Consider the following 12182-nt stretch of genomic DNA (forward strand, 5'->3'; position numbering starts at 1 on the left):
TTATTTACTGTTAATTATATGTTAGTGGAAATTTGACATTTTTTAGAATCGGTGCAGCTCTCATATTATATATATATATATATATACACACACATACACACACACACACATTGTCTTAACTCTTTGACTTGCCTGTTTACTGTTCATGCTGCGTTTCTCAATGAAAGTAGACATATTTCTATCTTTCCTGCTGGGCCCTTTCTTCGGTTTCTTGGGTTGCACCATGGGTTGTTTCCCTTTATCTCGTTTCCTGAGGAATAGTGCGAGGGTCATTGTACGTAATTTAACATTACTGGTTTATTTTCACATGTGCAGTAAGTTGTACCTGATCTTTGGGCCTCTATGTGAAGGCATGTGCAGAACCTTCTGCCGTTTTTTGCCATCCTTCAGTTCCACGTGCTCCACCTCTGGTTTGGTCATAAACCCGGAGTACTGGTTTCCTTGAGCCTTCTCCTGTTTATCAACATTAGCTGCATTTCCTTTCTGCAAGGGACCTTTCATTTTTCCTGAAGGATGTTGCGGCTGCCCTTCTGTTTGGCTACTGACTTGTTTAAGTCGCTTCTATGGAAAAGCACATAAAGGACTCAATAAATTATTTTTTTTTATTTAGAATTTTATTCTTTAAGATGTAACCAAGCCTCACCTTGATATTTTCCAGACGAATAGCTTTAAGTTTCAGCTTCTTGCCATCCTCCAGGGAGAACTCCACTATGGGTCTCTGATGGGAATGATACAGGAAATGACTTTAAGCATTTATATGTCAACACTGGACTTGCTCAATCTTCAGTTATTGCTCAATGCTAAAGCCTTTTCCAATTTATATTAAGTGAAACATCCATGAGTCTTGGCCACAAGTACGAGTGAATAGAACGATTCATCTTATTTTTGAGAAATTACATTCAATACAGACCAAAACACATTCCACTGAACGGAATGCGTGTTTACAGGACGTGTGGAAAGATTGACAGACAGACACGTGGTTTGATTTGTTCTTGAGTGCGTTCCTTTGTCCTCCTTTGCAAAACACTGATGGGCCACTGCTGTGAACCTGGCACTGAAGCCCTTAATAACAGGCCCTCAATGTGTGTTTACACACCAGCAAGCTATAGCTAACATCATCTAATATCGTCCCCTAATGAAATGACCCTGAACATATCTGAAATACTTCTAGGAATTAAGACAGTCGCCACAGTGGCCTACTTCTCTTTCTAGGAATATACCGACTTGATAGAACAATAAACAGGTTATCAAATATCCCTTTTTTTTCTTCTTGGTTCCCAAATCAGGCTTTTTGTTGGTTTTTGAATGACAACAAAAAGTTGTGGTGGTCTACCTTTTGAGGTCCAAAGATGTCTGGGTTGTTATTGAGGTGGCGTAGTGCTTGTAGAGCCTGTTCATGCTCTTTAAACTCCACAAAGCCATATCCCAGAGATTGACCGACCACCTGACCCCGAATAGGCTTCTTGTCATACATCACACGACACTATAGGTACATATATACAGAGAGAGAAAAACAGGAACAGGAATTGGTTATATGAAAACGTTATGCCATAATTAGCTTATTCTGTTAAAAAAATAAAAAGCTCTGTGCAAGTTAGCTGTTAGAGGTGCCAGTGGTCACTAACAATGTGCTGAATTAGAAAGACTTAAAGGGATAGTTTGCTCAAAAAATAAAATTCTCATCGTTTACTCACCCTCAAGTTGAACACAAAAGATGTTATTTTGAAAAATGTTGGTAACCAAACTGATGGGCCCATTGACTTCCACAGTTTTTTTTTTTTTCCAAACTATGGGAGTCAAAGGGCCCCCATCATCTGTTTGAATACCAACTAGGGCTGGGTATTGACAATTTTCACCATTCGATTACTATTCACATGCTTTCGATTCAATTACGATTTCGATATCGATTATTTTGGATGTAGTATATCTGTTACAGTACATGGCAAATTTCCTAGAGGAAAAAAAATCTCTTAACTAATGCTGTAAACTACACATGGGAGTCAGTTAGTGCTAATAATATCCAAAAATAATAATAATATTGAAGGTTAAATTAACTTATTTATATACAAACACTTAAATTACACTCAATGATGTTTTTATTATAAATAAAGTTTAGAATTACATAATCATATTTCTACTCCAATTCGTTTTTTTTTAATGTAAACATTTAAATCGGTGCTGTCATAACTGATTTATTCAAACATGCATTAAATATTGAATAACATTAAAAAGTATAATGAATATGTAATGGTACATAGCTATATTTATCAGAATGTTGCTTTCTAGAGTTCATTTTTCTTGCAGCCTAATGAGTTTATGGTCACTGAATATGTTTTTCTGAGGTAAATGTGATGTTGCCTGACATTGTTTACAAGCTGTTTTATTGACGTCTTTCCGAGGTTGAAACACTGACCGAGCTATTACAAGAGACATGATACAGATTTCGGTGAGTTGTATATTTTAACATACCTTCAGATGTTTAGTCGTGTTTATTTTGTGCTGTAACTGCTATTAAAGCGGAGGAGAGGACGTTCACATGCGCTCAACAACGGCAAAACTGTATTTATTTTTTGAAACTCATAAGATGGACGTCATTTGAAATCTGAGATTTTGCTTCATATTAAAAGTAACAAAGCACAAAGATTATTGTGATTTATTAGATGGGAAGCACTACATATTCTGCTCATTTATCAACTGAATACAGATTAGACTAATCGATTCTTGGGATTTAAGAATCGATATCGGTTCGTAAAAATGAGAATCGATTAAAATCGAGAAATCAATATTTTTTACCCAGCCCTATTACCAACATTCTTCAAAATATCTTGTTTTGTATTCAACAGAAGAAAGAAATTCATACAGTTTTGAAACAGCTTGTGGTAAATGACAGAATTTTCATTTTAGGATGAACTATCCCTTTAACCCCTTCTCTTGCACATCTTATTGCACTTAATCTGTCAAATACAAAGGTTATGTCAAAAACACAAAGACAGTTGGTGTCCATTAACGAAAACAGCAAGGAAAGAAATTGCATTTATACATTAGATCTGTGTATTAAACTGAGAGAAGTGTAATATACAGTAGGCTACATACTGCTGTACATGCTATTAATATGAACCAATAACAAAAGGAAAACCGAAAATCACTCACTGCTCTTGATTAAAATAACCTTAGCAGCTTTAATAAGAATACATTTCTTGAATGTATTTTTTGTATTTGTTTAGCTTGTGCTAATGTTTTGTATAAGTCTTTTTGACCTTGTGTTGTAAATTGTGTTTTATGTTTTATGTTCTGCAGAGCAGGAACCTGCTGGAAACTGAGTCAGGCCCATTTAAATTGTACCTTAATGTTACCTTTTAACCTTTCCTGTATATTAAATGAAATGAATGCTGATGTTAAATGCTCTGGCGAGGAGATAAACATGGCAAACTGCGAACAGCTCACTCAGGGAAGGAGCTAAAAGGGCAGATTGTCGCCAGTCAAGAGTTACCCTACGTTAGAGTAGGGGGAAATCTGGAACCGCTTGTTTGGAGAGACTGTTTGTGATTTATAGGGATTATAAAAAAAGGAGTGAGTGGATTTTTACCATTATAGGCTGGTTTTTTTACACACACTGAACACACAACTGTGTTCAAAACACCTTATAAAACTGAATTTTACATAATAGGTCCCCTTTCATTTCAGTGATATCTGTCAGGTTGTAATGACATTTTGTGTGTGGCATTCATTCCTCAAAAAGTAAATAAACAACCCCTTCTATAGCTTAGAAAGCTGCGCCATGAACCATTGTGCCCTTAAATAAGACTTTTCAGGAGAACTGTTCCTGAAAAGTCAGCCAAATCACTACTGACAGAGTGAAACCTGATCTTACCCAAACAACATAGTCCTGCCCTCTAGTGTCACTAGGAAGAACTGTGAAAATATTTCTTTCTTTCTTTTGAATTATGGTTTGCTGTTAGTTGGTTTTAACAGCATTTTAAACACCACAGTATTTTATGCAGGTAAAGTGTGTGTATGAGTGCATTACCTCAGTGATGCGGACGCCTTTACCACCAGCGGCGGCGAGGCAGAGCTCGCGAAATTTAGGCTGATGGACGCTCTTAGGCAGGTTATGCACACACAGCCGTGTTTTAGACACATACACATTAACGTCCTTCAACTTTGCCCTTTTCAGCTCCTCAAACTGACAACACATACAAACACACAAAAAGTTAATCAGAAAGCATTAGTGATACTGATTTGAATGTATCAAATTCAGCATTGTTATTGTGAACTAAAACTGAAATAAAATACAAATATTAGATGAAAAACGTATACAAAAAAAATAGGAACGTTGCCTTGGCAACGAGTTGAAATACGTTTAAGCTGAAATACTAAAATTACTACATCTAAAAAAGAAAAAACATTTATTAAAGCTTTATAAAAATACTTGAAACAAAAACGAATGAAAATGACAAACACGTATTCTCTGCACTTACTCTTGTTCTCTTGGCCATGTCAGTTTCTGAAACTCCCTCTGCAGCCTTGGATCCAGGACGAATCACTAGAGAAAGTTCAAGAGATAAGTTAATCCAGGTGCAATTTAGTCCTTGACCCCGTTTACACCTGGGGCCTGTACCATGATGGTAGATGAACAAACTCAGGGTTATAGGATTAGTTTCGAGTTGACAAAACCAAACCACTCCAATCCGGCTTTGTTGGTACCATGATGCTGATCATCAACTTTCTCTGTCAACTCAGGCTTTGATCCTGAGTTTGTGGAGCGCATGCACATGAATCCGTGACATCAGTGGCAAACAGCCAATCACATGCCTTGCAACGGAAATAAACTGTGATTCGCTTCTCGCGAGAGAGCCAGCGCGATTCAAAACTCTTTCGCTGAAAATGAAGAATTTAAATGCATTTACACTAATGGAAAATACTTGTCTGTGAAAAAGAAATGATCTTTCTCTATAAGTGCAAGGGAAACTTGTGAAGGTAGTTTATATAGTTGATAATATATAGTGATAGAGACTTAAACATACAAGGTCACATGTAGTAATTTTTAAAGAGTACATTTACTCCTTATTTAGGCCTATATTACATATGATCTATATATATTAATATTCATTGAAACTAAGTGCTTAATAACTACTGTTACACTAAACTTGCGTGTGTATAATGGATTAATAAAAATATAGATCATACAATTATACAAATCATATAAATTATATTATCATTAAAACCAGACAATTTCATCGTTAAATATTTGTTTTTGTTTTATAATGACCTTTAGAGGAAGAGAAACTGGGGGAGTGACTTTATTGTGTTGAGTGTGTCACTGTCACTTAGCTTACATCTGATTGGTCCAATTTCAGTTTGAGATCTCTATCCAAGAACATAACCTGCCCCGGATAAGGTTAGCCATGGAGCGTAAGTTGCTATGGTGATGAACACCACTAAAAGCGAAGTTACTTTCATGGTACCCAAAACCCAGGATTGGCGCAAACTAATCCGAAACTTACCTGGCTAGCCAGCTAATCCGGCTTCATGGTACAGGCCCCTGGTATTAAGATATGTTTTGGTCGATCAGATCACAAGTAGATAAGGGGGACACATTCCCGTTTACACCTGGTGTTTTAATCTGTCTCTTTTGTCCATTTTCAACCATTCTGTCCTGATTTCTGTAAGGGGAGGCTCTATGTAAATGTTTGGGCTTTTTCAGTTCTTTTAATCTAATGGACAAGATAAGCTTGTGGAATTTACATGAATGAGAAAGGAGATGACGGAAAACATACAGAAAGCAGCAGCTTTCGTTTCTGCTCTGATAGACACAAAAACCACACCTAACGCTGTGAGGATGAAAAACATAACAAGCACAAACTTAGGTCTTCAGCCGTCAAAGTTTAAATCTGGTTAAGTATGGCAAGCACGCTTCCCATCATGTTTACACATTAGGTCAGTATGCAGGTTTTTTGGTGGCTGTTCGACCACACATTTGACCACATGAGTATCTACGCAATGAAAGCAATCCTGTCAAATGTGTTTTCAACTACCTCTAGAAGTGGTAGAAAGTGGACAATCTCAAAAGCTCCAAACATTTTAGTCCACGTTTATACCTGAATTTATCACTGTCCACATGTGATCAGATTGACAAACGCTTCTTAAAGGGTTAGTTCACCCAAAAATGACTTTCTTCTTTCAGCCTAACACAGTTGGAGTTATCAAAACACCAAATTAGAAGTCTAAAATTAGAATTTTAAAAGAGAAATATCAAAGGATTTCGCTATAAGAGAAGAGGAGCATGAATTTTTTGTCCAGCCCTATTTGTTTGAACCGTGAGTGGCATCTACTCTCACCTAAGCTTACGCTACTCCTACATCCTACGACGGGTCAGAGTTCACTCTTCCGCAGGAACTCGACTTGCGTACGGCCATACCATACAGTTTATAAAGTTATAAAATATTTGGATATTTTTCCTACAGAAACGCATCGCTTTTCTTCAGAAGCCCTTTATAACCCTCTGGAGCTGTATGGATTACTCTTATGATGAATGGATGCACTTTTTTGGGCTTCAAAATCTAGGGTATCATTCACTCCCATTATAAAGCTCAGAAGAGCGAGTTATATAACTCTGTGTTTGGCTGAAAGAAGAAAGTCATTTACACCAAGGATAGCTTAAGTAGATTATTTTTATTTTTGGGTGAACTAACCCTTTAATACAAGGTGTAAACAGAGCCATTACTGCTATTGGAGAACTAAAACAAAGCTGTTGTTGGTCAGTTGACTGGCAGCATTTTGTGACCAACTTTACTTACAGCCCTCTCTGGCGAGGTAAAGGTTCCTGGTGCCCGTATGAGTTTTCACTTTCTTGTCCTTTAATTTTGAAGCATCTTCTCTGTTTACGGCTGGCAAAATGTACAATCTCCTGCCATCAACCTTAATGCCACCAGACTGAAATACACATATGCATCAGCACAACAATCCTATGTTTACTAGTATAATATGTTGAAGATCTAAAAACAGCAACTCTCCCTAAAGCTGCAGGACAGTGAACTCACCTCTTTTTCATCTTGAGCAGCAGCAGCAATACTTTTTTCTGCTGCTTCTTTACTTTTGAACTGAGCAAAGGCACAACCTAAACAGACAGATATAAAGAGAGAGAATTACTATGAATAAAGTACTTAAATTCCATTCAAGCCAGGGTTTTGTAACTAAAAATACCTTTTGAATATCCCGTGTCTGCATTCATAACCACACGTACATATTTTAGCTCGCCAAACTGCAACAAAGCTTCCTCCAGACCCTCTTCATCTGTGTCAAAGGACAGGTTTCTGACAGAACCCAAAGAGAAATTAAAATATAACAATACAAACATGAAAACCTGTTTAAAACTGTTTATAGACAGGACTGCTGTGTAGTTTGGTAAATATATTTGACTAGTTTATAAAAAAAAAACAAAAAAAACATCTATACAACAACAGAACTTCCTTATATATGACTCACCTGATGAAGATGGTTCTTCCTTCATTCACATCTGAAGGAAGAGGGTCTCTCTTTCTCTTCTTCTTTGGATGAGCTGTGGATAGAGATTTAGAGTCACAATGTTGACAGACACATTACATGCATGATATGACATACACACGTTTCAAACATGATCCATGTGCGGTACGTATGCAGTGCAGAAAATGTTTCTTCAGCATTGTGATTCTTTTTTCACACAGAAATAGACGTATTCACATTAAAACGCACTACATTTAAACAATGTTTTATTCAATTTATTACATCTATATAGATTAAATATATTAAGTTGCTCAAGCAAGTGGCAAATCATTTAAAAGTACTTACTTTACATTAAAAGGTAGTATCAAAACATTTTAAATTAACACTTAAAAGGATTAGTTCACTTTAAAATGAAAATTACCCCAAGATTTATTCAACCTCAAGCCATTCTACAGTAGGTGTATATGACTTTCTTCTTTCTGATGAACACAATCAGAGTTATATTAGTAAATATCCTGATGCTTCCTAGCTTTATAATGGCAGCGAAGGGGACCAACGAGTATAAAAGGTAAAGAAAGTGCATCCATCCATCATAAACATACTCCACACGGCTCCAGGGGGTTAATAAAGGCCTTCTGAAGCATAGCGATGCGTTTGTGGAAGAAAAATATCCATATTCGTTATAAAGTAAAATATCTAGAAAGTGTACCGCCTCTCACAGTTCAAAATGCTAACGCTACGACTTCCATATTCAACTTGGAAGGTGGTCTGGTGGAAGCTAGATATTTTACTTTAGAACTTGTTAAATGTGGATATTTTTCTTACACAAACGTATCACTTTCCTTCAGAAGGCCTTATTAACCACCCAGAGCCGTGTGAAGTATGTTTATGATGGATGGATGAACTTTATTCAAACTTCTTGTCCCCATTCACTGCCATTACAAAGCTGGGAAGCATCAGGATATTTATTAATATCACTGTATATCTGAAAGAAAAAAAGTCATATACACTTAGGCTGACTTGAGGGTGAGTAAATCTTGTGGTAATTTTCATTTTAAAGTGAACTAATCCTTTAAAGTTTAAATCACATGCCCTTTCCTTTGCATTTAAAACATATATAAGACATACACATTTTTCCACCTCCACGAAGAGATGAGTGCCATCCATTTGTCGCCTTGTCTATCTAAATTTGAGGTAAACTAAAGGTATACTTTTTCTTACTTTATGCTGGGTAAAAAGCCATCTGTTGACTGTGAAGCACAGTAGACTTTAATTTCACACATTTATGGTGAAATTACTACATTTTGACCACAAACAATGTGTTGTTACTGCCAAAAATAGACTTGGCGCAGAAACGATCGCTGCACTGCTTCATACACATTTATCCTGGAAAGCATTGCCGAACCATGTCCGTCTGCAGTGTGTATGCTCTAACCTATTAAACATGGGCACAGAAAAAAATGATACTGCATATGCACTGCAAATGGATCATGAAACGGGCTTCATGGTTGAATAAATGAATCATAGTCACTTTTTCCCTCATCGTCATCATCGTCATCATCATCATCATCATCATCATCGTCATCGTCGTCGTCATCATCACCATCATCATCATCGTCGTCGTCAGATTCGCTGGCATCACTATCTGTATGCTGAGATTCATTTTCTGCACTTTTGTCGTCATCCTCTGAAGCGTCCTCTTCCTCTGACTCGGAGTCGTCCTTCTCTTCCTGCGATACAGACCTTAAGACGAGAGACCTCATTTTAAATTCAAGGAATTCACCTAAACACACATCATGACATCTGTTGCATTTACAGCACTTACTTTTTCTTGGCACCTTCATTCCCATCAGCTCCTGCACCCTCAGAATTCACATTCTCTTCTTTGATAGTTCCTGCAAGATATCCAAGTACACTTCACAACAAAAATCAAAACGGTAGATGCACTTTTTTTTTTTTTACAACCATATCCACATAAATAGATAAAAATGCAGTGAAAATGACAAAACAAATTACCAGTCGCTAAAGCTGATTGGGTAGCTTGATACTTGTCCTTTGCAATGGCCCAATCCACAGCCACCTTTCTGTCTGTGAGCGACGAATAAAACACATTTTGTTAATAACAAAATGGCAGCGTATGATTTGTGATTCCAGAAGTTTCAGGAACTATATTCGGTTTTAATTATTTTAGTTTTAATATCCAATTTTTTTTTTTTTTTTTTGCATAAATAGTTTTGAAACATTATTAATATTATTAATGTTAGTATTCCCAGGGTGAGAAGCACCGCAACAGTGTTCAGTGTTGCGAAAGACTCACCTTTGATCTCCTTCAGGTTCATCGCAGCGAGAGCTTTTCCAGCTTCTGACATGCACTTAAACTGCACAAATGCAAAACCTCGCTTCTTCCCATCTGCACAAACACAATGCCATAAAAACTATCAAGATGGATGGCCGTATGAAAAAAACATCAGGTAAAGTGACTTTAAGAGATGCTTTTAACCAGTTCAGATGCACTTATTGGTCAAAGTCTTACCTGGTTTTAGGGGAATGCTGGCCTCAAGCACCGTTCCAAACTTGGAGAAGATCTGCTTCAAATCATCTTCTTCACACTACACATAAACCGCACAAGTGTAAGAGCCAATATCAAATGTCAAAACTATGCATTGTTCCTTTATACAACAGAATTTACTTAACTTACCTTAAAACTGAGATTTCTGATGATCAGCCGAGATTTTAATTTGTTCTTTTTTATGCCTTTAAACTTTTCAGGACTTTTGGTTTCTGTTGGTTTCTCAGGTTTCTCGGGTTTCTCTGTATCTCCTGAATCTGCATGAACAGTTCAGACTCATTTCTTCCAAACCAAAAAAGAAAAGTAAAAGCAATCAATGATTAAAATATATGCATGAGGGTCTAACCTTCTTCTGTTTTCACTTTCTTCTTCTTTTTCTTATGATCAGGTTTTTTCTTGGCCACAGTCACAAATATCTTCTGCTTGTCATACTCTTTGACTTCTTTCATGGCCCGTTGTGCATCTTCTTCCATAGAGAATGTCACATATCCAATGCCACGACATTTTTCGGTCTCTGTAAACAAAAGCACACATTAATGTTCCTATTAAACCAAGAGACCAACAACACAGCAAACTCATATGATACATTTAATGTTTGGGGTCACACTTTTTTTTAATATTTTTTTGAAAGAAATAAAATATTTTATTCAGCAAGGATGCTTTTAAATAATCAAAAGTAAAGGTATAATGATACAAAAGATTCATATTTCATACAAATGCATCAAAGAATCCGGAAAAAAAATGCATCACGGCTTTCACAAAACATTAAGCACCACAACTGTTTTCAATTATAATAATAATAATAATAATAATAAATGTTATTAATGATATTTATCATTAAACAAATACAGACTTTTTGTACATAAAAGACTTTTCAAAAACATTTTAAAAATCTTACCAACCCCAAACTTTTGAACTTATGGATTTCAAAATATTGTAAAGCTTTTCTTCAACCACTTTTATTTCACTTTTTATTTCAACTTTTTGTGCTATATTAAAATCACAAAATAACTATCTTGGAAAACTTTTTATCATGGCTTTAGTTGTGCCTTTAATGTGTAGACCAGATTTTATTGTTTATAAGCCTTGTCTCAAACCTTCATGTAAAGAAAGAGTACAACAAACCATTTCAATATTTATTAAGTAAAAAAATATTTATATCAATTTCTGACACAAACTGTCCATCAACAGTTTTGACACCCGAGTACTTGGTTTACTAAGGAGACAAGTGTAAAAGGGCCTCGATGTGAAGAAACAACCTTACACATTTAATCAGTGTTTGGTTTCACGACAAGGTTACAAATAAAGCATTTACTTTCACATGCAGATTGATTCATTAAACTGGTCTATAAATAAATACACTTAAGCTCACTTAACTTAAAAATATAGGATTTTAATTAGTTAAAGCTTACCTTTATTCCTGACAACGAAGCAATTCTTCAGTGGTCCTATTTCAGAGAAGACTTCTGCCAGACGCTCATTTGTGGCTGTTTCAGGTAATCTCCTGACAAATAAAGTGACTGCAGGCATTTTCACCACGAGTTCAGCTCGGCTGTTCTTCACAGCCAGCAAACGTCTCTAAAAACAACAGTGTTGGTTACTGATTATGACAAATACTGTTACATACAAGTCGCAATAACATTAAGAATGTTGTCGTAAAAATGACTGCAAACAGTGCAGTAGTAGTAATGCACGTTTTCTCACATGCTTCTGCTGTACAGGAAGTTGTCAAGATGGAAATTCTTCGTTTGTTTTGGACGTCGTCAAGGTGGCGCTGCGCGCTCAGTAATATTGACTCCTGCTGGTCTGGAGAAGCAAGTCTGGGTAGGTCTTTTTCAAGTCGCGACCCTATGGTCGCGACAGTTGAGATGTCAAAAGCCCAAACAGAGCACATTTTTATGGTGGTTTTGCGTCAGTTTTGAGGTTGACATCTTTATTTACCATTTATTTCATCAAAAAGATTTGTGTTCCACGGAAGAAATAAATAAAGCCAAGTTCAATTTTGTAATGAACCCACCCTGTGCAAAGCGTGACAGAACTTTTTGGGTGAACAATGTAGGCTATTTATTTGTGTTTTATTGTTTCTTTTACTAGCGATAGCGATAGAATGAGTGACATATTTCTTTACTTA

The 12182-nt window shown here is 36.3% G+C and overlaps 1 protein-coding gene across 1 annotated transcript in view; it reads right to left on the reverse strand.

Annotated features, from left to right (window-relative positions):
- rbm28 (RNA binding motif protein 28) overlaps positions 1–11805 on the reverse strand; it is a 22697-nt gene extending 10892 nt beyond the window's left edge. Inside the window, exons 1-19 of the mRNA XM_067390035.1 lie at positions 11756–11805; positions 11464–11629; positions 10398–10565; positions 10181–10308; positions 10016–10091; positions 9800–9892; positions 9499–9570; positions 9308–9377; positions 9014–9225; positions 7486–7558; positions 7204–7313; positions 7041–7117; positions 6798–6933; positions 4479–4543; positions 4028–4183; positions 1334–1483; positions 644–718; positions 326–561; positions 133–250 (exon numbers count right to left, since the gene is read on the reverse strand). Of these exons, the coding sequence (XP_067246136.1) occupies positions 133–250; positions 326–561; positions 644–718; positions 1334–1483; positions 4028–4183; positions 4479–4543; positions 6798–6933; positions 7041–7117; positions 7204–7313; positions 7486–7558; positions 9014–9225; positions 9308–9377; positions 9499–9570; positions 9800–9892; positions 10016–10091; positions 10181–10308; positions 10398–10565; positions 11464–11581 (2133 nt within the window). The 5' untranslated portion in view covers positions 11582–11629; positions 11756–11805. The remainder of the gene's footprint in view (positions 1–132; positions 251–325; positions 562–643; positions 719–1333; positions 1484–4027; positions 4184–4478; positions 4544–6797; positions 6934–7040; positions 7118–7203; positions 7314–7485; positions 7559–9013; positions 9226–9307; positions 9378–9498; positions 9571–9799; positions 9893–10015; positions 10092–10180; positions 10309–10397; positions 10566–11463; positions 11630–11755) is intronic.
- Positions 11806–12182: the final 377 nt, after the last annotated feature.

This window comes from Chanodichthys erythropterus, chromosome 7 (assembly GCF_024489055.1).
Source record: "Chanodichthys erythropterus isolate Z2021 chromosome 7, ASM2448905v1, whole genome shotgun sequence".
NCBI lineage: Eukaryota > Metazoa > Chordata > Actinopteri > Cypriniformes > Xenocyprididae > Chanodichthys > Chanodichthys erythropterus.